This window comes from Leptonotus elevatus, chromosome 4, assembly GCF_054856555.1.
Source record: "Leptonotus elevatus isolate MCC_2025b chromosome 4, RoL_Lele_1.0, whole genome shotgun sequence".
Lineage (NCBI taxonomy): Eukaryota > Metazoa > Chordata > Actinopteri > Syngnathiformes > Syngnathidae > Leptonotus > Leptonotus elevatus.
The window spans coordinates 17,261,144-17,287,214 of NC_141242.1; the positions used below are offsets into that span (position 1 = coordinate 17,261,144).

The window sequence follows — 26,071 nt, forward strand, 5'->3', positions numbered from 1 at the left end:
TATTTAATGAGATTTTCTTGATTATATTAGCCACAGGAAAGTGAAGTCGGGGCCAGTTCCTTTTACTCCCATCTGACATTCAAGATGACGATATGTTTCCTGAAGGCATCACAATGTCAAGAACAGGCTGATTTCGAAAACAATTCAAGCCCGTAAACACGATTGTATCAGCACAAAAGGAACTCGATATTATGTGGCGAGCAATGCTCGTACTTTTGTCGGAATGCAGGCTCTGACCCAGGCAGCGTGCAAAGAACCACCTCCCCTCCTTTGAGGATTAGAAACCACAAAGCCATGCTCATTCCATGCTCACGTTTCCTCGCTCTCGACTGCAGGCTGGAAACCCCCATCGGCCCAGACAACACCAGAGGGAGGACGGGAATACTCTGCCGAAACCTGCCATTTAATTCCCTACTTTGTGGCCTGCATCCAAAGGGCTCATTTTATAGCTGAATTGTTGGTTCATACTGTAGCTGGAATATCACAATTTGATTTGTTCTGAGACGAGCGCCTTTAGACTTTCAAAGATGTCCCACATTTCTTTGGTGGTATATTTTGGGTGCAAGCCAATATGGATCGACACACTGGGTGTGCCTCATTTGCAGACATCGAGGAAGACATGCGTAGACAGCGAATGCACAAGTGTACCAAATAACAAAGCTCCTTTGATGAAAAGAACGAGAGTTGTTTTTTTAAACCGCTGACTTGTCCTCATTCGGGTTGTGAGTGAACTGCAACATATCCAAGTTAATAATGGACAAATGACGGCTTCCACTCCCGCCTGGTCCTCAGTCAATCAATTACAAGGCATTACTGATATAATTTTGTGATTTTCCATTGATATCATTTAACACATTTCATCCGAACTTGCTTTTGTTATTGAAGTTGTTCTGTCCTAACTCCATGTACTGTGACTGTTCTATCCATATGCTACACAGACAGTTAAACAGTTTTTTCATGGCTTTGAGGGCCCATTTATTGTCTTTTTTTCTTCTCTCTTTTTTTGTAAATCGGAAATAAACATAAATGCCATGATTGGGAAGGCCTGTGCTACACGATACCCCAGGTTCTAGGTTAAGAGACATCACATATATGTATTTTCTTATCTTGTAGCTTTGTGTATCTGCATATGTGTACAGTACCTTGTTTTTGTCTCTGGACCTCGAATCTTTAAATAAAGCTAATTAAAAACAGAAGAGTGAAACATTTGCTTTTGGTGTGCATTTAAAGTTAAAGTACCACTGATTGTCACACCCACGTAAAAGCGAAATTCGTTCTCCGCATTTGACTCATCCTATGAGGGAGCGGTGAGCAGCATTAGGGGCCGCGCTAGGGAATCATTTGGTGGTCTAACCCCCCAATTCCAACCCTTAATGCTGAGTGTCAAGCAGGGTGGCAATGGGTCCCATTTTTATAGTCTTTGGTATGACTAGGGACTGAACCCACAGCCTCCCAGTCTCAAGGCGGACACTCTACCACAAGTACTACTTCCCGATAAATCAACCACAAATGTGTTGTTAGAAAGGGCTTAATATTTGAACATCACACCGCCTCATGGCATTTTTCTGGCTGGGGGCCCAGCAGCAGTGGCCACTGAGCTGGTTTGTCATGACGATCAAAGGTTCTGCTTTCCGCTCTCACTCAGTTCGCCTTATTCGACCACCCCCCTCTTTAGTTGGAGCTCGAAGCAGTAGGGCGAGAGTTTTAACCGTGTGGCTTTACTGCTTATTATCCTGGATGCAGATCTTACTGGTTCCAACTAAGCTTTCGAACCCCTCACTGTGCTGACTAACCTTTCTGAGCACAACTTCCTCCTGCCAAAGTCTGTCGCCATCTCCAAGCAGGCTCTTTGCTAATGTTCCCCTCCTCTATCCTGCCTGTGCTTCCGTCTCTTAAACTCTTTCTAACCCCACCATAATCCAGTTTCCCCGTGCCCTTGACGAAACTCTTGATTCCATAAAGTTTTCATTCCCTCTTCTCCCTTCGCACACACAAACACATTCAATGCACATGAGCTCTGAATTTTGATTTAGAGCGGTTTCTTTATACTTGTCTTTGAGATGAGTAAATTTTCTCAAGTGTTGTCTCTTGCTTCTTCTATTCCAATTCACACTTTAATCAAAAGTGTCAATCACTTGCTCAAGGTATACGCAATCCTCCGTACTACCAATCCCATAGACATACACTACTGCTTTTGTCCTTTCAAGGTTACTCTCAATGTCAGGCTACACATATATGTATATATATTAGGGTGACCTAACATCCTCTTTTGGGAGGACAGACCATTTTCTTACGTCCTGTTCGGGCGTCCAGGGTTTTTATACATTCATGAAAATGTCCGGTTGGCATTGCATGACTAATAGGAGGTGAAGTAACTAGTATATATATATATATATATATATATATATATATATAATATATACAATATACAGTGGAACCTCGGAGTTTGAACTCATTTTCAGAGTTTTAACACCCAAGCAAAGCAAGCTAAGCAGAACCAACCTTGAAAACAGGTAGCTCACGTTGCGGTAGTTGAGATGATGCACTGCTCCTTTCCAGCCAGATCGTGAATACTCCCGGAGGTGCTTCATACTCGCGAGTGCATTTTGATTTTTCCACGACAATTTTCTTCAACATGGGCCCAAAGAAAGACAACAGTGCCAGTGGCAGCAAAAAAAACATACAGTGCTACGAACCACAGTGGAATTAGGAAGGAGATTATCGCGCCGTTGTAACTACCGTGACTACTTCCGTAAATACTGGCACGAGGACCCCCCTTAGCTGTTCAACATTGTGCCTGATGTTAAACAACGCACGCAAGGACTGCTTAGTAGTCAATATGCCCAATGTAAAATACACAAACTCAGCACTGAACTAAAACAAGCATTAAGCATAGTGGATGATAAATGCACTGATGCCATCACACCACAACAAAAAAAGGTAAGGTATTTTTTTTACAAAAATATTTATTATTTTGAAAAGTAAAAAAAAAACATAAATAGAAATTAAAATGGGAATTTTCTGTTTTTGGAGCTTGGAACGGATTAATTGCATTTACATTATTTCCTATGGGGGGGGGGGGTGGATGTTTCGGAAGTTGAGCAATTTGGACTTTGAACACTTCGCAGGAACGAATTATTTTCAAACTCTGAGGTACCACTGTATATATATATATATATATATATATATATATATATATATATATATATATATATATATATATATATATATATAGATATAGAGCAATGAGCAGTTAAATGAAAAATGCAGAACTAGGCCAGCGCATGGCAAGCAAGCAGGCGGGCAGCGAATGATTGGCCCATAAAAAGCACCTGTTTTACTCTCGATGGTGGTGTACAAAACCCGACAGCGTGCAGGTGTTAGTAGTAAGCCAGGCCTCAATCGATGCCATAAAATGACACCCTGATGCTCTCGGGTAGCTGCTTTTCCCCCACTTGGCCTGTTCCAATGTGATTTTTCGTTATTTTTAGAAATGCTTCTTACACTTAGTCACCTGTGTCTAAACATTATTTTTTTTTTTGAGTGAATGAATTTAGATGCGGAAGGCAGCGGTAATTTGTTGGTTGCTCCTGAGATTTCTCTTTTTTAGGAAGGTAATTGTCTTCTTACCAAAAGTGTGCCACAGGACTCATAAGGCTGGTTTGATTTGAATTGGTAGCCCGGGTCATACAGGAACCAACCAGATCAATGTGGAATAGAGTATCCATCAGTACTTTCTCTATGTATTTGATGCATTCGTCATTTTTTGTAGCATGCTTCTGTTTTACCTGTGCACTCCTACCTGTCCTTTTAAATTAATCTGATTTGATTGTCCATTTTTATCATCTTTTCGAAAGCACTTTCTGACAGAATTGAGAGAAGAGTTTATAATGCAACTTCTTTCAATCTGTACATCATTTTTTCAAGATCCATTAAGATAGTAATTGTTGATGCTTTAAGCGTCTCTCATGCAAATTGTTTTTGGCCCGAGCCTCTGAAATCCCAAATCAATATCTGTTCCTTACTTGTACGACACACAGGCACGCACGCACACACGCACCCCCACACACACACACACACCCACACGCGCGCACACACCCCCACGCACACACTGTGCACTGTTTCCATGTCCTCTAATTCTATTGTTGCTGTCTTTCTGGTTTCATCAGCTTTGACAGCGACTGCCAAAGGAAGTGGATGTTGATTGCTAATCTGAAATTTTAAATTTATGCTTGTATTTATTTGCATAATAAGTACTTTGTGTGCTCAGCTCAGTATATTTCCAACCAAAACCAAAATTTTGGGGGGTGGGCGGCGATAATATTTCCCACTATCAATAAGTCATGTGTATGTTAGGTCAATTGTAGGATGGAAAAAGTAATGGTTCACCAAAAATGATTGTTCTAGGGTTGTAGCTTTACATGTCCTCAATTGAAATTTGAGGCATGATTAACCTCTGACCAAGTGTCAGTATTTGATGGATCGGGTGAAGGCTAGTTCGTCTCCTTCCTGTTTTCTCTCTCTATTGCTCTGTGGCTTGCATGCTCCCTGGCACCTGAACAAAGATGTCCTTTACATCACAAGACAGGTTATTAAATGTAAGATGAATGTGAGGAGTCTCGCTCTAGTGAGTGAAACTTCCATTGCCGGGCCTCTTGGGGCCTTGGCATTTCACAGTTACCCCAGCGCGGTCTGACGTGACAAGGACATGACACCTTGAAGCTCTCATGACTTGCATTACTGCCATCCAACGCCTCATGTCATCCTCTCATTAGATACATTGATGGAGCTGCAGTGGCTACAGTTATTGCCAAGGTTACAGAAAGTTTATTTGTAGCAATATGCTCTTTTATTTGATTTGATTTAATGGGTCAATTGTCATATTAATTGTAATTGAAAAAAACACATCCTTTCTCATGCTATAATGAACACATTCGACAAAAATGTCATTAAATAGAGGGGAAAACAACACCAAGGCTGATAAAATAAAATCATGGCCTTTTTTTTTCTTTTTCTTTTTTAGAATGATGAACAAACAGGTGTCAATGGTTGATCTGATTCCTGAGGGTTGGCCAATTACGTTTATGCCATAGTGACCCAACAGTAAAAAGAAATTCCTGTGTCCATTCCATATCTTTATCTCGACCAGAGGTGGGTAGAGTAGCCAAAAATTGTATTCAAGTAAGAGTAGTGTTACTTCAAAATAATATTACTCAGGTAAAACTAAAAAGTAGTCATTAAAAAAAAATCACTCAAGTACAAGTAAAAAAGTATTTGCTGAAAAGAATACTCAAGTACTGAGTTACTTTTTTTATTATTATTATTATTATTACAAACTAGCACATTGAGGAACAACTAACTCAAGTTTCCAAATCTGTTTTTAACTGCTTTCATTTCAACAACCTCAGTTACTGTATAAAACAACTGAATATGGCAGCTTGTGTACATGCCAGGGATTATGTTAGAGAGGATTTGTGACGATTATTGTATTAAATCTAAGTGTACGCTGAAAATATTGTGAAATGCTAAATGTCTGTAAAATAGCCATCCAGCAGAACAATTAGAAACGTGTACTTTTTAGCCTAAAGCTTTTATGTTTGAATATGCCATCATTGGTACATTGAATAAACAGCTAAACGTTGATATATTGTCTAACCAGGCTCTGACATTATGGAGTCAATTGTTTATAAGTTACCAAAACTATCTTTACCGTTCATAATTTGGGACTTTAGTGGCCACTGCAAATTCATGCCTCCGTAGAACATGTATAGTGGTCTGTTTTGTTTATTAACAAAATGTTTACAAAAGAATCTCAAAAAGTTAATTTTGAAAACTGGGATTCTATAACATAACTAGACAAACGCCTGCCTAAATACAGGAAAGGAATTTACCAGTAAGTCAAACTAACCGCGACGTTTCCTCAGGTTCGACATGAGTTTTTGTATGCCGAGGTCTCGGTTTGTTTTGGCAGACACACAAGACACTGCATTATTGTAATAGATGGACGGTGAGGACGGTAGGCAGTTGGACGGTAGGCAGTTGGACTCTAAGGCGGCGAGCAGCTGTTTGGCCGTGGAATGTTTGATCTCTTCGGTTTCAACATCGGAGAGAGCCGCTACAATTTTCCAAATGCCGCCGGGGGCCGCCGCTAAAGTTTGTGTATGTGGTCATGTGGCTGCATTGTTACATCTGATTGGTATAAGAGAGGGAGTCATGTGATTATTGTTGCTACGTCTGATTGGTAAAACACAGCCATGTGGTAGAACCACAGTCGGCATCTCTGGCAAAATTAAAGTACAGTAAATATCATGTATGAGTGTGTGTGTGGGGGGGGGGGGGGTAAACGAGTAACGACTCTAGTGTAGCCCAATATAGCAGAGTAAAAGTAGTGTTTCTTCTTCACACATCTACTCAAGTAAAAGTAAAAAGTATTGTGTGGTAAAACTACTCTTAGAAGTACTTTCCCCCACCAAAAAAGTTACTCAGGTAAATGTAACTCGTTACGACCCACCTTTGATCCAGACCCTCACTTACCCTATTGGGTTCCTATTTTTGGGGTAGTAGGCCACACTTCTACAAAGTATCATGCATGTCGAGTTGCATTTATTTGAATATAATCTGCATCTGTCCTACACTTTATCTTTTAAACTGTTAAAGCAACAAATCTATTGGTGGCCTCGGATTTATGTGCACTACTGCTTCATGTTCCTTCTTCATTTTGGCATCTTTTCTACTTCTTTCTTTATTATCTTCCTCCGCATCCATTTGCTTGGCCTCTGGCTTCCTCACACATTCTCCTTCCTGACTGCTTTATGAGTGCTGTTTTCACCACACCCACCCACACAGGTGTCCTTTTGCAACTTCTGATACACAGTAAGACAGTCATACAGTGTAGCCTTATACTTCTCACATCTCCTTTTTCAGTGCCAGCCAGTACTCACCAACGGGCAAAGTCATGCTAGGTTGTCACGTCTTTTTTTTCCCCTTTTTTTTTTAATGTGGCCCCTAATTGGGGATGCCTAAGATTTTGTGAATAATAACTTCCATATTAGAGTTTAATGTTCTTCTAATGAGTCAATTTGTTGGCAAGCATCTGATTAGGACTTTGCTGTTTATAGGAAACCTAAGCTAATGGATGGCGAGTGTTCTGGTTCAAATGCAGCCTTGTCAATTTGTGCTTTTAGTTTACAGTTTGGTTGAACGGGGTTCTTAAAAGTGTCATTGACATAATCTAGTTCCATTATCAATTTATTATCCCACTTATCCTGTTTAGGAGCTGGAGCATATCCCTTCCGGTAAAAGGCAGATTATACCCGGGACTAATTGTCAATCAGTTGGAGTGTGATTTTAAATAGTACATTGAATGTGACTCATTCCACATCAGCTATACAAAAGTCAGATACTGTATGTCAAAATCAAGGTTTGAGGGCCAGATCCGACCAACCACATCATTTAATGTGGCCTGCAAAAGCAAATCATGTATGCACTTTCACGATCCTTGCTGTACCAACATTTTAAATTGTCGTGAAATAAATAATAACTTTTTGATCACCTTTTTACAGTAGCTTGAACAATAACTGAGCAAACTATTATTCTTGATTTCTGATGTCAGATCTGGTAATCAATTCAATTGTTGAATATATATTTATAATACGATGAGATGATTGATCCTTTATTGATTTTCCTCTAAGACAATGTGGCGCCGTGACAAAATGAGTTTGACACCGTGCTATATGTAAACACTTACATGACCTGAACAATAGGTATTCATTTGTAAATTGATAATCTGACTGTAAAGGTATTGGTTAACATCATGGTTTGGGTTTTTCATTGATTGGGTCTCTGGAGTGAATCTGAACACATGTCTTTGAATTTGATTATCTGCATTTATACATACGTTGAGTTTCAGGTGACATCTTGGTGACATGATGATGAGTTAAACACAAAGTTTTTCCCTGAACATTTTTGTTCTATAGGGGATTTTGATTTGGGAAGTTTCACCGAATAAGTGATACATCAGTTCTTATTCCCTTTTATCTAAGACATTTTGTCAGTTGATTTTATTCTGGATTTGTGCTGAACAGACTTGCCTCCGCCATCATTAGCCCTGACAATCATTGAAATATTAATATCTGTCAACTGCAGAGTTTTTGAGAGTGGTTACAGAACACACTTTCAGCACCCGTCAAAATGTACTGAAATACATTGAGGCCCTTTGGACAACACTGCAGGCAATATGGGAACGACATATCCCCACAGATTACCCTGCACATCTGATGGACCGCTACACATTTTAAAAACCTCACCTGCTATATCCTCGTGGGTCTATCTGCCTTGCAGGTTAACTTATAGGAGAAATCAAGCATGTACTCTTTCTGGTGGGATCTTAATGGCATGGCATGGCCATCCCAGGGAGTTTGAAACTGTCTGAGTCAGGCTTGATAAAGCAGCGTTGAAGGAATAAAAGTGAGCTGGAGAAGTCTGATATTGGGTCCATGCCTCCAGGTGAACACACGATCAAATGGAGCCGTTTGTTTGAAGCCAGGCTGCCTGCCTGCGCACGGCTGTGGTTCAGTGATAAAAGGGGAAGCTTTAATAGGTAAGGTTTCGTGTGGTTCCATCACATCCTCTGTTTCTCTATTGGTCATCTCAACTTCAGCTGCCCCAGGGGCACTCAACAGCAACACGATTAGGTACATTTACGCTATTGCAAAAAATATATATAAAATAAATAAAAATCTGCATTAAAAAGGAAAATACGCTGTAGTGTTGACGGAGATGCCAGTGATGAAATTGGCGCCCTATGTGATTTTTTTTTTGCGACTTTGGTTAAGTTTAGGTTGCTACATAGATATAGCACCAAGTTTAAAAAAATATTTTTTTACGAAGAGCCCTTACTGTTTTACTCAACTTTTATCTTCCCTTTATAGTAGAGTGTCCGGACCTTCACACTCCACAGTTTCTTTGAGGAGGGGAGGGACGGAGTTTTTCTTACCTCATTTGAAGTCATGTCTTCGTTTGTCAACTGTGGCTGTCACTTTAAGAACGTACACGTACTCGCATGAACACCAAGAACGAGCCTGACACAGATGCTGCAGTTACGCTTTGGGCCAGAGGTGGCAGTCATGAGTAAAAAAGTGACTAACTACACAAAGATCCTTAAAGCCTAACACATATCCAGAGACCAGGCTATGACCAGTTGTCCACTGAACTCCAAGAAAGGTTGGACAATTAGTTGGAAAGCAGGCTAAGACTGCTGGTGTCTCTCTCCCTGAATAAAAAAAATGTAATCCTGCAAAATAATCTACGTTTTTAATGATTGTACTACTTGTCACCTGATTACGTTTGTTTGTTTTGCACCTGTAATGGATTACAGATGGTTACATTTTAATCTTTGTGTGTTTGAATGAGTTAAATCATTCACTGCCATTGACGGTTATAGACGTCAAAAAAATTATTTTAACTATTTCTATTAGTTTATCATTTTTTTCTACTTTTAACAAGAGTATGAAAACCTAGATTTTTTTTATTATACATTTAGAACAGATATAAAATCTGTGATTAATTGTGAGTTAACAATTGAAGCCATGCGATTAATTACGAGTAAAAATTGAAATCGCCTGACGCCCCTAATTTTTAATAATCATCTCGTCGGGCGATAACATTTTTTTAATTGTAATTAATCGCATGACTTCACCAGTTAACTCATGATTAATCACAAATTTTATATCTGTTCTAAATGTACATGTTCATACTCAAAACTGGAAAAAAAATTAAACTAATAGAAATAGTTCAAAATGAATTTGGGAGGTTTATAGCCGTCAATGGCAGTGAATGAGTTAATATGTAGCCTATGTATTGCGTTACTCCCCAATACAGTTATCATCATGTTCTATCATGCTCAGAAGTACCACTGTTGTCACCACTGAATGTAAAGTATTAATGCATTGATTAAATATATTTGAGAAAATATTTTTGGGGTGGGGTGTGGGTGGGTGGGGTGTTCATCACATATGTATTAGTATGTTATACTCAATGCAATGAGTCAGTTTGCATAGTGACAGCAGGGAAGCACCTTATGGGAAGGGTCCCTACCGCAGTTGGGGAACCGCCATCACAGAAGGCCGACCCCTGCAGCCGGCTCGCTGTCTCCGCCTCCGACTCTCAACAACAACCGAGGAGCGACCTCAGCCTGCCAGGCAGCCTCTACCCCGAAGAAGACCGTCCACGTTCAGGCTGCCCCCTTCTCCCGAACCCGAACGCCATTACTTTCAACCCAACGCGAGCTTCTCCACAAAATGGCAATAATGTTCTCTTTAACGCGAACGGTGGTAAAGTAGTTCCCGTTCTAAAGTCCACCAGGCGTGAGTTAGCCTCGCCGAGGAAGTTTTTCACCCCAGCTTTTGGCCAGGAAAAATCAAGTCTGGGGGGAAAGTAGCGCGTATGATGTGGATCTGGTATATTCTACTCGGCTCGAGAACAGTTGGTAAGTTTTTGAAAGTTTACACGTAATCTAATGGTTTAAGATGCGCGGGTGGCCGCCGGATAGTAAAGAGGAGGGGGCGATGTGGTGTTTTGTATCTCTCCGCCGAAGAACTGAATAACTTTTTATCCCTCTCGAGAGAACGTGCATTTCTGGCGTGAATATAGCCAAGTGTCGTATTGTTTAACGATTGTGCTCCCTTCATGTATGAGTGACTAGCGACAAACGCATTGTTCAAGCAACACTACACGCTTTCCATCCTTCCAGTGTGCGATTTACCCCGAGGGGAGATCGCAGAAGCGAGGCCACTGACAAACTGTTCCCCGGGCGGGCCATGGCAGCCGGGCCCATGCACAGCTTACGTAGGCGGGCTAACCACGGTTCATAACGGGACACTTGGCAATTGATTTCTTCTTCATTTGTGCTGTTTTTCTGCTCGGTAGAACTGGTAAAAGTTGTACCTGCTGTCCCAATGTAGGAGAATTGCCGTTTTAAAGCAAATACTCTGGTAAAATTAAGACTGATTTAACGATTTTTTAATGCTCAACTTGTGGGCAGAGAACAAATATTCCCAGGGTTTGCTCGATAATAATAATAATAATTTTGGTAATAAGTGAAGCGATTAGTCAAAAAATTTTGGGGGTACAAAGTAAGAAAATGATTAAACATTTTAAAAATAATATTAAGACAAAAAAATTATTTTGAAACACTAATTATGTAAGTTTCTTTTGGCCAAACACAATTTATAAATATATATATGTTAGCAAAAACTTGTGAGTTTTAGTGCAGTTTGTGCAGTGTTGCTTGCGGGCAAGGCTTGCTATCTTTGGTAGGGGGCGTGGCGGAGTAACTCAAAACAACTCAAAATTAATATTACGGGCTATATGCCAAGAAGGAGACGGGACTTCCAGGTTCCACACACCAGCGTTTTTTCCGGTTGCTGTTTGCACGTGTGGGCCGTGTACCGTTGCTTGTGCTTCCGCTCTTGTGCCCCTCGGTTGCGCGTTTTCTTCGATGGGTGCGATTGTGTAGTGTTTCTGTCTCAGTTCTCCGAAGCATTTCAAAGACCTCAGACGCTGGGTTGTGTTGGGCTAACCCAGCCTGTGTATCGCAGCAGTGGCCGGAATCGGCGTTGGTGTGTGAAGTCCGTGGCATCTACCCGCTGCGGCTATCGAATATTTTGGTATTTAAATACTGAAAAATTTATTGAATAGTCAAGCATTTGTATAAACATTTAAAAAGTTCATATTCTTGCCTGGTTAAAGAGCAATTATAAATACAGAAGACAAAAAACACATTTGCACTAATGAACAACCAACTGTTTTTTATTTTTATTTAATCAACTTATTTATTTTTTTACTTATGTTTCTGACATCTGTCGTAACAGATGGCAATATAGATGCCCAAACTTTAAATAGACAAGTCATGTCAGCCCTTACGCCATGACACCACAACTTCAAAATAAAAGCATTTCAAGGCTTTTATCTCAATATATTACTTGGTATAAGGCAAGGTTTATTTTGAAGTTGGCTTTCTCACCGCATTGGCTTGACTACAACTTCCTAAGCGGGTATCTGAGGCAGAAATGACAAAGACTGGTTTTAATCCTAGTATTAATAATCTTTTTTTTTTTTTTGATATTATGCCGATTTAGTAATCGTGGTGTGTAATAATTGAAATACTAATAGAATTTCATTGCACAACCCAAAATATTCCTACACGTTTATAAGTGAATGAGCCCCAGTGTTTATGCATGCACTAAAGCAGTAGTGAATATCTTCTGCAGAAAATATATGATTTTTTTTAAAAATCAGAATCAATGGACCGTACAATGTGGTCTCATGAACTAAACGTGCACAAAGGTTTGTGTTTTCTCAATAGAATACTCATGTTCTAGCCGTATCCTACCTAGACAGCTCGTCCCTACACATCCCTTGTGTCAAACTCACATATCTTCTCCCCTTTATTATACTGTTGTGTACTTTAACAATTTAAACATCCTTTATCTGGAAGTTAATCTGCAGCAGCCTCACATCCTTGCGTCTGTGAACGCGCAAAATAAGCAAGATAGGAGGCATGCTTAGAGCAGTAAAAGGCAGAGGGAAATATTGACTGATAAAGAATGGCAAATCAAAGATAAAATATCAGTCTTTTATTTGTTTAATATAAAACTGTATTTTTTGCTTATGAAATATGCCTCTGCTAAGATGCAGTTTACTGAACCTCTGTAAATGTACCAACCACTAAAGCAAGCAAGTCATGCTGATTTCCAGTACGCTAGCACAAAAAAAAGCCAAACAAACCATGTTTTTCACTTTCTAAGGACTAGTACAGTCTCGAAAGATGTTGTGGCACTGGTGTCAATGAGTTGGAGCTTGTTTTATTCTTACTACAGCACATTAGCTCCAGTTTGCTCTACTTAAATGCTTTGGTTTCTGCACTTTATCTTCATAAAACATGCACTCTATGAGAGAAGAAGGACATTGTATTTGTCCCTTGTGCTGTTTTTGCTGCTCAGGCAGAGTGACAGCTGGCCAGCCTACTGTCCCCATCATCAGTAGTCATTTGCTATTTTGTTGTTGTCTCATAGACACCAAGGCACTTAAGCTGTTGACAGTCTATTTTAGACTGATATTTGCACAATGCATCCAGTGCCGTATTACTCGAGCAGTACATTAAACAAGAGTTTCCTAAAATTTAATACATACAAAATGTAGGGCTGGGTCATATGGTCTAAAAGTCGCTAATATGAACCCCCCGCCGCCACCCTAAACCCCCCCCCCCCCCCCTCCCCACACCCAACAACAACAAACACGCACACACATGAACACACACTAGTATTTGATTTCTTATTTTAATAGGAAAAAGTAGGGCTGCTCAATGGAAAAAAATAATAACCATGATTATTTTGGTAATAACACATAATTTTTGTTCAAAACAAGAACACGTTTGAACATTTAAAAATATTAAGACAAATATTTGAACCACTATAATTATGTAAGTTACTTTTGGACCAAGCAGAATTTATAATAATATATATTATTTTTAAGGTAGGGTGCAGCGTGTGCAGTATGACTTGTGGGGTGTAAGCTAGTTTTGACAGCGGTGTGTGGTGAAAGAACTTGTGTGGGGGCATGCCTCAAAACAAGTCAAAATTAATATTATTAGGGCTGCAGCTATCGAATATTGTGGTATTCGGATATCCTACTCAAAATTCTAACAAATAATCGGGTATTTGGATAGAAATAAAAATATACCTGTGTGTATACTTTCTTGGTTAAAAAACAATTATAAATACACAAGGCAAACACATTTGCATGTAGTAGTTAACAAACAACTGGTTTTCATTTTTAGAGTTTAGATTTTTAGATTTTTTTTTTTATTGCTTAAACTGTGCTTGTCAGCACACTATTTTCCTCTGAAACAGTGAGATTTAACACAAATCCCTCCCCATAGATTTTGGTCAATGGAACTAAAGTGGCATCAGACCCCACTATAGCGATTTTGTTGGCTAAATAAATAGCACATTTGAGTAAGCCTGATTTATTAATAAGTGATCAGTAGGAACGGCAAATTAGTCAGGCTGTCAGCATCAAAGTGTGCACAGTCCATCAATCCATTTCCTAAACCGCTAATCCTCACGAGGGTCGCGCTGAAGCCTACCGCAGCTGTCTACGGGCTGTAGTATTTGCACCTTTGTAAAGTAATCAGACGGCTGAAGCACTTTGCCGCTGCTTGCTAACGCGGCTAGCTTGCTGCTTGGTGTTGGTAGCTCACTGTTAGCTAGCAGTCGCCGCTAAACGCTGGCAACAGGCGCCGTACAATACAATGTCATCATAATTATGTCTTAGCGCTCATAACTGGAGCTTGTACGTGACTTCAGGACGAAGTTGTGTTACTGACGTCCGTTGCAACAGTTTGGTGCGTTTATATTGCCGTTGTTCACGAACTCTGAAGAGACGAGCATGTCGTCAGCCCTTATATCATGACAACACGCTTCTGGAAACAACTTCAAAATAAAAAATTATAAATTGTATTGACACTTGGGGCTTACTTCACATCTGTTGGAAACTTATTCCAATTTGCAGCAAAACAGTGCTTCAGTGAGTGAAGAAAAGTAGAATCACTGCTTTATAGTTCATTTCATACTCTATATGCTTACCAAACCGTACGTTAAACATTTAAAAGCATTTACAGAGTGAAAGAGTTTTAATAGGAAAAGTAAAGAAAGAAAAAAAAGCTTACTAAAATGACTAAAGAGCATACAATGCAAGAGTAAGATTTTCAAAAACATTATTTAAAAAATATTGAAAGACTTAAATCATAGGTATGGGAAAAGACTCATTCAAAATTGCATAGTTTTTAACCTGGATTTAAACGCATTTTCACTTTATTTGGTATGTTTGTAATTTTTATTCATTCATATTATTCACTGTGATAAGCAAGAATACCAGCAACAAAAAGTAGAAACAAAATAACTGATTTTTTAGGGCTGATTTTTTTCTTCTTCAAAAACTGCAAAAACACACATTGCATAATCAAAGAGTTACAATACATAATTCACTGGGCTTTCATCCTCAATTCCCAGTATTAGTGGTTGAGACGTCAAACAAAATATCCAGGTTTAAATTATAAACAACACATCTTTTCAGTCTCTACGATTTTTGTACAGTCCTGGATATCATTTTTTTTTTAGCAGTGTTAAAAGTTTCATGTTTTTTGTCAATATTTCTAACGTGTTTTAAAACATTTTCAAATTGTGTGTTTTTTTTTGTTTTAAATTGCATCAAAGTAGAAATGTTGGTCATAACAAGGCAGCTCATCTCGTCTACTGCCGGTATATCTCTCTGGCTCATCATGTGATTGATCAAATGTTAAATGAGGTGAAACTTTAAGTGGACAACATGCAACAGAAAAATACTGCATTGGCGTTGATTGACTGCCCAATTATGTTTGTGGCGTATACCTGCCCTCTACCATAAGTCAGCTGGGATAGGCTCCAGCCAGCATCCCTGCCACCCTGCTCACAGTGCTCAGGTTAAGTGGCATAGATGATGGATGGCTATCCAACATGTTATCATCTAAAGTGGGCTGCCAAATGCATGTGGTGATGACAATGTTGTGTTTAATTTTGGTGTGTTATGGTTTAGTGGCCTCATGCATACTTAATCTTAATCACAATACCTCTTTGACAGTCACTGGTTTGCAAGCCTAGACTTAGAGGACATACTAAATGTTGATAGTGCACACATATGCCGTAAGAATATGTTTTACAGAATAACAGAAATTGCATACAGAAGATTTTGTAGAATTATAGCAACCTGACCGGACTTAAAGTGCCAAGTCATGCCTTGCACATTATTGTCTGCTTACTGAGATGTTTGCAACTAACAATGATTGTATCATTGTAATAATAATATAAATGTATCATTGTGATCAGGCCAAGTTCATCCATGAGGTTGGTGGGTCGAGCAAAAAAAAGAAAAGAAAAGGCCATTAAATAACAAGCACAGAAAATTTTTGTACACCCCTGATTAGATTTTTTATTGGTGATGTAATTGAAATATTTCATATTTGGATGTCTAAATGCACACATTTCTAAATTCTTGACCAACATGTCTGCACAGCCTGTGATAGGTTCAAAATCAGTCAAGCAGGTAAACATCACATTTCACCGTCATGGGTTCTTATCCCTACCATGTCGGTTTTGGATCAGGAGCTCATCTGCCCTGAAGGAACAGCACATCAACCTATTATGATAGATTCCTCCTTCACTGACCTCTGCAGGAAGTCACAGATTTTTCACTGTGCCTGCACACACTCAAACATGTACATGTTTATTAAAATGTGCAAGTCTAGACATAAATGTACCAAACAGTCTTCATAATTATGCATATTTAAAACTTCACACAGGGACAAATGTGCATATGAAAATACACGGTGCACAAACGTTCAAATTTGTTGCATTTTATAATAGTAGCCGAGCTCAAGACTGCATCCAAAATGGTCACATATGCGACCTTTTCTTTGGCGTTTGTGAGTAAGAATTTAATCTGGTCGTGTTTGTTTGACTGCATACAATTTAATGCTACCTCCAACTAGGCATGGGTCGATATAGTCTGACGGTATGATAACCTTGAGCAAAAATATCACGGCGAAAATTAAAAAAATATATAAATAAAAATCAGAACAAATGCTGCACCTTAACTGAGCAAAACCTGCAGCTCAAAAATAGGGTGTGTATAGGAAAATTCATTGAAGAGACACATTGACTTCAACCTCACATTTTTGCTCGAGAATCTCAATGGATTCAAGTAGAAATATCATTTTCTGTGACCTCGTAGCTCTGACTGTCATTACCAGAAGAACAAATTCACCACCTACCACTCTCATGACATTTCTCATCGTATTAATGTCTTTGCTTGTCATCTCACTTCTGTGTCTGAGTTGGCCTTTTACAGACAGCACATAGATGGTCATTTTAGGGGAATGGCCTTTTAGTTACAACATCATCTGCCAGTTTAAACACTGTCTATTATCTGCCTTTTTTTCTTTTTTAAGAAAATGCACACTATGGTCATAGTCTCTCTGTTGCACATCCTTCTATTTTTTTGCTGGATTTTGCTCTCTCTGTGTGTTGATCCTTCTTTTTCCCAATCTCGCTTGCTTTGCTCTCGGGTTCGGTAGATGTAGCTAATTTCTTGTGATTTCCAACTTCTGTAGTGACTCTTTGGCCTGACTACACAACTGGGAGTTAATTAATTACCAGTTTGTAGTCTAGAAGACAAAGGCGGCATATTTTGCCTTATTTAATGTACCTCTTTTTATGCCAAAGGTTTTTCTTCATCCTCCCTCTTAACATATATTCCTCTGATGATTCATCGTGTATTTGAAACGCTGTATTTGAAACACTGAAAATAATTAAAGGGGAGCTTCAATTAAGCTCGTCATTTTAGATCTCAATTCATTAAATATTTTAGATGAACAGCTTTTTCAATTATGTATAATAATTAGTTTAGATTAACATAATCTAAGAACAAGAATGATTAATGGAAATTCAAACATTTTCATAATCAATGTGGAATAATTAGTTCACAGGCGAATCTAATATATGTGAATTTCCAAACCAACTCAGTAGTGTGTATGGCCCATTGGCCTCCATGTTCTTGTATGTACTCCCTACATTGCGTTGGCATGTTCTTGATGGCAGATGGCCTCCCGGGGCTAGACCAAGGCACCAATCAAATCCCGGACAGTCTGAAGTGTAACATGGAGGCAGTGAATACAACGATGTAAGATTGGATTCTAGTTCCATCAATAGTCTTCATTATCCAGGAGATGCTGACACATTCTTGTCACGCGGCATTGTCATGCACCAAAACCAACTCACTGCACCAACAATTAATGATAAAAGGTGTTGGTGTTGTTATTTACAGTAGTTGGGCCATGATAGTCCAAAGCATAGATTCTGAACAGATATAATATGCTTAGGGAGACTACTGATTTGCTTTGTCTAGTTATTTTGGGCACAAGTCTACTCTTGCAGAAGATTACTTTTTGTCTAAATAGTGAATGGCCTGCCTTTATAACTAAACCTGAATTCAGCAACTACTTTTTGTGACATAAACCCAAGATGATGTTAATGGATTCCGATACTTTTGAAAATACTGGTGTGGAAATACTATGTTATCAAATATTACCTTTCATGAAACATATGCAGGTTTGTCATTTGCATTACCCTTGATTTTTTGGTCTCTAATCCATGCATTGTCACGCATTTCTGAGGTCTGGTCATGCTAGGGAGAAGAGCAGTTCTTGTGCACCACTATTTTCCTCTTCTGAAAGCATACCATAAGCTCGTAGTAACTTGAAGGTTGCTTTTGAATAGCCCCGTTTCCACTTCAGGACGTTCGGGGATAGGGAGGGGGGTAGGGACTTACAGGAACCGTCCTCTCAGCCGGTGTACGACCCATTTCGCGTTTCGATCGCTGTGTGACGGTTTCTCCCGTGACGTCACCCAAGCACGGCGCGGCGAGAATCAGAACGAGGAAATCTTGAGGCGGTTGCCATTTTTTTTGCTTTTTATTTTTGTGTACTTGGCGTGGGAGGATGGTTTGAGTGAGAGGAGATAGTGTCTCCAGGGCTTAAAGTACTCTGGCACGGTGCCGGATTTTCAGCGTAAGAGCCCCTATCAAATCAGAAGCAGAGTAGGGCTGGTCTTGTATTGAAACAGCACAATGACAAATCCAGCTAAGTAAACAGTTTACATTGTGGGGAATATTTGACATGTCTGGCAAAACACCACCAATGCGGAGAGAAGGTCAACTTCAAAATAAACCTTCCCATACCAAGTAATATGTGGAGCGCAATGCCATGCTTTTGTTTTGAAGTTTTTCCCGGGAGCGTTTTGCCTGTCGCGGTGCAACGGATGACTTGACTCGTCTTACAGAATGTGTGTCTGCCGTAAATTACTGCGACCAAAGTCAAGAAAACAACTTTGCCAGTGTTTTGGGCGTCTACAGTGTTAGCGCGCTAACAGCGTTAGCGGCTGCATTTAGAGGCATCTCTACTTTTCAACGGCAGTCTAATCGACGTGATGATCGCACACTTTGATGCTGACAGCCGGACACAGTTGCCGTTCCTAGAGATCAGTTTAATAAACTGAGCTTACTCAATTGTGCAGTCGGCAAAATCACAACTGCTGTGGTTCTGATGTCACTTTGTCTCACAGACCAAAAGCTATTCAACTCATTTCATTCACTTTCATTTCATACAAAGTGCTGTACGTGGAGTAAAAATCAGCCACGGAATAAAGACAGGTAAAACACAAATAACACCAAATAAATAAATAAATATAATAAGTGGGTAAATGAATAAGCGAATAAAACAACACAAGTAAATAAAATAAATAATAAATTAATAACAAAATGCAGCACGCACCATACAACATTGAAACAATGAGTCTCATGCCGAGTCAAACGCCAAGGGTAGAGAGGGAGGTTGCCTAATATTTAACAGGTCATTCGAGATTTGTCTAAAATCTCCCTAACTTTTTAGAGAGGAAAATAATGTGATGAATAATGTGACGATCATTAGTAAGTGGAAATGCATTTTTAATTTAATTTTAGTGAACAAAAGAATAATCGGACAACAGCAAACGATTTCCAACGCCCTTTTAAAGTCCGTTGATTGTAATGTGCCGCAGGTACGGTGCTGAAGGAAATGCCCTCCCCCCCACTCAACTCTGGCACTGAAAAAAAATGAAAACAAGTCTTAGAGCATACATGACATAAGATGTATAACCATATATTTGAATCGGGACCTTTTCTGGCCATGGAATTATTAGTTTCATGTTATGTATTAATCAATTTATAAAAACAAAACAAAACACACAAGTGGCTGGAAACTGCATAACATTGCGTTTAAAAATTGGGTCATCACAACTGGAAAACAGCTCCTGGGAGAGGGCAACACAGTCACAGTACACTGAATGATCCGGATGCAAGGAAATGCAGAGTTGAAAGGAGTTTTGTCATAATATGATTCCTGACTGTGACTGGCTGCAAGCCCTGATATCATTCACAGGCTCTAAAATTATTTTACTGAATAGAAGATGCATCCTAACAAGTTTTTGAGATTTCAAAAATGTTCACACAAACAGATCAGTTATTTCCGCCGCCTCTCGTTTTGCCTGCACAATGCAGTGAGTGCACCAGTCTAGTGCAGGCACTGCTTGTTGTACTGGTTTGCACCTGCCTTTCACGTGCAGTATTTAAAACGTGCAAAATGAACTGTGTGGCAATTTTGGGCATTTGGTAACAAGAAAATCAACAAAGAAAAGCTATAGAAAGAAAAAGCTAAGGATGGGAATAGGGAACCCAGTGTCTGTTTGAGGCAGGGAAATGGTTGGGAAAGGCAATTCCCTTGTGCACATACAGTATGATTCACTTAACTGTCTGTTTGCATGCATGGCTTCCTTATAAATCGGACCCTCATTAAGGCCAGACTTGATCTGTTCCTTTGTGAATTATTTTGCCCGTGTGCATGTGTAGGGTGTCTTTAACTCTTTGACTGCCAGACGTTTTCAGAAAAGGGATGCCGTCAGTGCCAGCCGATTTAAGCATTTTGACTGATCTTTCAAGGTCCACAGAAAATGTTCTGTTTGGACTATGGAAACACACATACTACCAAATGAAAGATTGGACTTTCATCTTTCATCAGAAAAAAAAAGTTTGTTTCTACCTTATTCCGTTCTTTAGTAATCAACAATAGAAAATGGTTAGTTTGACCCAATTTCGCCTGTTTTGGACCAAAATACGGAGAAATCAAGCTTTTAGTGAAACGATATTATTTCATGCATTCTAGTGAATTTGACACTTCTTTTTGTCCATGAATGATGCCACAAACACCTAAATAGTGCTTTACTTCTATAAAACACTACCACCAAGAATGAAAAAGTGTTTTTTGATAGCAAAATACGTTTATTTACATTCAACAGTGTAACAATTTGACAACAATTTGGCAAACTATTTACAAATGTGTGCAACTGTGGTGCTATTTACAAATATGTGGATGTTTCAACGACAGTTTTTCTTTTTGTAACACTCTCCTGCGTGCAAGGAGACGCAACAGCATTTGCACAACAGATTGCCTCTTCGCGTGCGCCACTTTCTTGCAGGCCGTTTTTTTCCGGGGAATAGCAAGTATATACTGCAGTGTGTCATCAAGTCTAATATCAGGATCATGCTACGGTTACGTTACGGTGGTGTTACGTCTCGCTTCCTCGCGTCCTTCAGTTGCTATACCGGGTGGTAGGAGATGTTCTGATCCATTTTATCCACTCCATTCATGGTGGCATCGTAGTCCAGAAACAGTGTCTTCTCCGTGATCAGACTGTACCCGCTCCTCCGATGAATATGCATTGGACTCGGGGTACTCTTCATTGTCCGATCGAATGTCCGCTTGTGCAGCTCCGCGTTTTCCGGCGTTAGCAGCGCTAGCCGGTGAGGCTTTATGACGAGAGAATAACGGCCGCGTCAATGCTTCCAACTCCGGCGTCAACCTCGGGAGTGACCATCATCATCATCATCAATGTGCATTGGTCGATGCTTTTCGACTACTCTCCATCGTCCGATCGAATGTCCGCTTGTGCAGAAGTACCCGGCCGGCTATTGTGCGCGTTTTCCGGCCTTAGCAGCGCTAGCCGCGCTTAGCCGGTGAGGCTTACTACGTGATCGTAAACACGTCACGTCAAAGCTTCCAACTTTGGCGTAGAGCTCGGAGTCATCATCATCATCATCATCAATCTGCATTGGTCGATGCCAACTCTCCATCGCCCGATCGAATGTCCGATTGTGTAGAAGTACCCGGCCGGCTATTGTGCGCGTTTTCCGGCCTTAGCAGCGCTAGCCGCGCTTAGCCGGTGAGGCTTACTACGTGTTCATAACAGTCACGTCAAAGCTTCCAACTTTGGCGTCAAGCTCGGAGTCATCATCATCGTCGACAATGCGCTTTTTAGTATTGATTGATGCTTTCCGTCTTTGAAAAAAATGCTCAAGCGTGAGCTGCTTGTAACCGGTTGCTTGGTCAAGCCATTGTGGCTTGGATCAGCCATTGTCTCCTCAACACTCTAGCTCCGCCTCACGTCTTCTACTGACGCCCACGGTGGGCGGCCCATCCAACCTTGTGCAAAGAGAGTCATCGCTGCCCTCTAGGGGCCAAAACGAGTCTTTTACTATTCAGATATGCCTGATACTTTCAGCACAGCTGCCCAAGGCTTTCCTGCACCCGTTTTTGAAAAAAAACAAAAAAAACATAGGGGACGTCTTTTAACGTCCTCGGCGCCCTTCCCTAGGTTTATGCTAAACGTTTTATAACGTTTATGGCAGTCAAAGAGTTAATTGATGAAGGCCAGCTTTACACTAGTGCTTACTTTTACTGCAGGCTTCAGTGAGTTTAAGTAACAGAATGGAGAATCCTCTCCATTCATGCACGCACACACACAAACACACTCACACCATACACACATCCTCAGTGAAACAGCAAAATCACCTCCTGCTGCTCCACAGAGCCTGATTATGTCTCCAGCCCATTGAGAGTAGTGTATATTTTAAAAGTGTGCTCTTTATCTTAGAACCTGTGAAGGCTTGGGTATTGTTATTCAGAGCTTGGTTATGAACATCCGATCCTTTTCCCTCACTCTCTAAACTTTACATTAACACTTGTAATGACATTTTTCCTCACTCAATTCACTTTCCAAACTTCCTTATGCAAAAAATTATGTAAATTGCCAGTTAAACCCAGTTGAGAAATACATTACATTACAGTACATTCAATTTACAACTCATTTGAAATTATGTTTATACCCAGGTGCAGGAACAGGCTGAGAAATTGATTTTCACTTTTTGTTGTTACAGTCAATTGCAGCAATTTTGTAAATTGTTACTGCCACAGAAAAGACTACTTCAGTCTTGTCTGTAGGTTCTCCATTTGCATCATGATTTTTCAGATGGATGTGTTGGATTTTCTTTGAACATGAACGTCAGGTGAGTTGTTATGACTTTGAGGATTTACTTTTCACCCAGAGAAAATGATTACATTACACTGTTTTGCTAATTATTTAGAGCTGTCAAAATTATTCGAGTAATCGATTAAAAAAATTCATCAACTATGTTAATAAAAGAGTAATTGTCTTGAGCCATTTTTCAATTTAAAATTGCCCAAATCCTCTGATTTCAGCATATCAACAGTAATTATTCACTGATTTCTGAAGTCCTTCATGAAAGAAGACTGATTATCTTTGGAAAACAATGACCGAAACGGTAACAACATAATTTCCAGTTTTTTTAATCGCTATACAAATGCATTTGGTCCGCAGAGGCGGTGCGAGGGTGGGGCCGCACGCAATGACGTCAAACCGTGCCAACAGCTCGTTTTCTCAGGTTGGGAGGGGCTGGTGCTTGGAAAGCAGAATAACCTAGAATTTCTCATACAGGGGCGAATGGAGGAAACACAACTTTGGTCATGTTTTTAGTGAGGAATTTGCATTTTAACATGGCTAAAAGCTCCAAAAAGTTGATTTTTCATGTTGCAGTCCCTTTAAAGGCTGCTAACCGTGCCACTAGCCTTCACACATAGCACCGGGTGCTATCTCTGCCTTATCGCCAGCAAATCTGTGCTTGCGATATGTTACCACCGTTGTTAACTTCTTCAGCATCATGTAATGTGACAAAGCATGGTAAGAATAAATGAATCAGAAGGTTTACTTGCTGTCATTTCCATTGAAATTATCCGTGTTCCCTTGTGAGCATTTCGTTGTTCTCATTCATGATTGGTTAACTGTAATGAGTGGTGGCCTGAAATAATGAGGGGGGGGGGCATGTTTGTTTCCTCAATAGTAAAGCCCTGCAACTAGTCCATCTTAAACCTTCGACTGTCTTGACATTCAGGAAAAGGGTTAAGTCACTCAAGTGTGCAACGTGACAGGACTCACAACAAGGTTGTGAAAGGTGCTGCTAAGGTTATTATTGGCAATGTTCAAGAATCATGGAATACATGATCTTTTTTGGCCCCCTCACAAACACACACAACACAAATATTCTTCTGTGCTTTCTCTCATGCCTCCAATCCAATTGTGTAATTGTCTTGATGTCTCTCAAACAGCCGACCCTTTGTAGTCTTTTAGCATGGTTCCGTGTCAAAGGTGAATGCTGTTTCCTGCTGATGGTCTTATCATTATTCCTCTTATTTTCCCTTCATCTGTGAATGATGAAAACATATTTTTTTGCTACTCTCTTACTGGCAAGCATTTCTTATGCCCTGAATTTCACCTCAAAGTCAGGTCTTTAGGCAATTTGGTCACTGGCAGCAGTTACATATAGCGCTTTCACAGAGTACAGAGTACAGAGTGCGATTTTTACAAATAATGACTCACTAGCGCCCCCTAACTCCCCAGTACATGGTCCCAAAATTCCCAAACTTCACATGTATGTTTATCGTCATGACCTGAAGGTATCTCTATGACAATAGTTGGTTCTAAATATAGCGCCACCTAACCCTTGGGGGCGAAAAAAAAAAATGCAGTATTTTTTTTACAAAATTTGGATACGCTTTGTAAGTGTGATAATTAAGTAATTTGTGAATATTCTTTTACTTTTCACCACTCAAAATGTTCAGTGGCATCAGACCTATCCATACATATGTACTTTTTATATTTTTTTAATGCCCTCTATGGACAATAAAAGCAATATTGTGCTATGATTAAAACTAACGACGATGTGTATATATGTACTTAAAAAAATGCCAATCAAGGCAACTCATTGCCCAAAAATATAGAATGACTTTTGAGGGTCTTAACATTGACCAAAACACATTGAGCTTTGCACATTCGTCACACTTGGCCAAAAAACAAAACAAAACAATCCATATGTAAAGGTTTATTATGCCATTTTCAAAGAAATTTGGCTTCGAATGTGACACTACCCCAACCTGCAAGTACCCCAAAGTGGCCCGGGCTGCGAGGGCCCTTTATAGCTCCTTGCAGCTCTGGCTGTATCGTTTATTCCATTAATTCATAGAATAATCAAATATAAATTGTATTTTTGCATTTTTAAAGTTTATTACAAAACATTTTACCCCTCAGAAGCATAAGGCATGTCTTATGCCTTATGTCTTATTTTGATTAAACACAAAATAATTGGTCTTCTTTCATGAAGGACAGCACAACAGAAACCAATAATTACTCTTGAGAGGCTGAAATCCAATGATTTTGACAATTTAAAGTTAAAGAACACCGACTATTATTCTGATTAAAATTGTTGTCGATTAGTTTGATAATCGATGAATTGATTAATTCTGGCATCCCCAGCTTGTTTTGAAGCGCTCTTGATGTAAGAAAATGCCTACTCTTGCACATTTTTGCAATTGGAGTTCGTTATGCCAATAGGTCACTAATGGCTTCAAGGTACAAATCTCTTGGCAGCAGGCATAGCTCCTGAGTCTTTTAAGCGCAATGAAGCTAGCCATCCGTACACCCATTTTCAGCAGAGCTGCATAACACCATTCCCTGGTCAGTGCGACACTCATTATTGCTTGCTCCGTGGTGTCAGAATTCAGCTAAAAGGCCATGTTTCACATTTATGCCTATTAAGCACAGTAAAATGCCTAAGACAATGCCCCGGCTGATTTGTGAAACCAGAGTCAGTGCATAAATATGTGCCTTGTTGTTATGTATTGTGTGTAATGTCTTCTGATATAATTTTTCGTAATATTTTTGCGATTTTATTTTTTTAAGAATGGAGATGAATAACAGTATTTGACTTTGGGGTTGATGAATGCAAATGAAATCCATCTTGCAGGTGAATTTCTTTCTGCAATGGTCGTCAGTCTCAGTTTCTTGTATCTGCTTTTTTTGTTTTCAGAGAGCCAGCTGCTTCCAGGGAATAACTTCACCACAGAGTGCAACATCCCTGGAAATTTCATGTGTGGAGATGGGAAGTGTGTCCCGGGAGGGTGGCAATGTGATGGATTGCCCGATTGCTTTGACAAGAGTGACGAGAAAGGCTGCCGTAAGTCCACTGTATTTGATCA

The 26,071-nt window shown here is 39.7% G+C and overlaps 1 protein-coding gene across 1 annotated transcript in view; it reads left to right on the forward strand.

Moving 5' to 3' along the window:
• The first annotated feature begins 10,078 nt into the window (after window positions 1–10,078).
• LOC147175870 (low-density lipoprotein receptor class A domain-containing protein 3-like) overlaps window positions 10,079–26,071 on the forward strand; it is a 61,497-nt gene continuing 45,504 nt past the window's right edge. Inside the window, exons 1-2 of the mRNA XM_086074888.1 lie at window positions 10,079–10,486; window positions 25,903–26,049. Of these exons, the coding sequence (XP_085931014.1) occupies window positions 10,444–10,486; window positions 25,903–26,049 (190 nt within the window). The 5' untranslated portion in view covers window positions 10,079–10,443. The remainder of the gene's footprint in view (window positions 10,487–25,902; window positions 26,050–26,071) is intronic.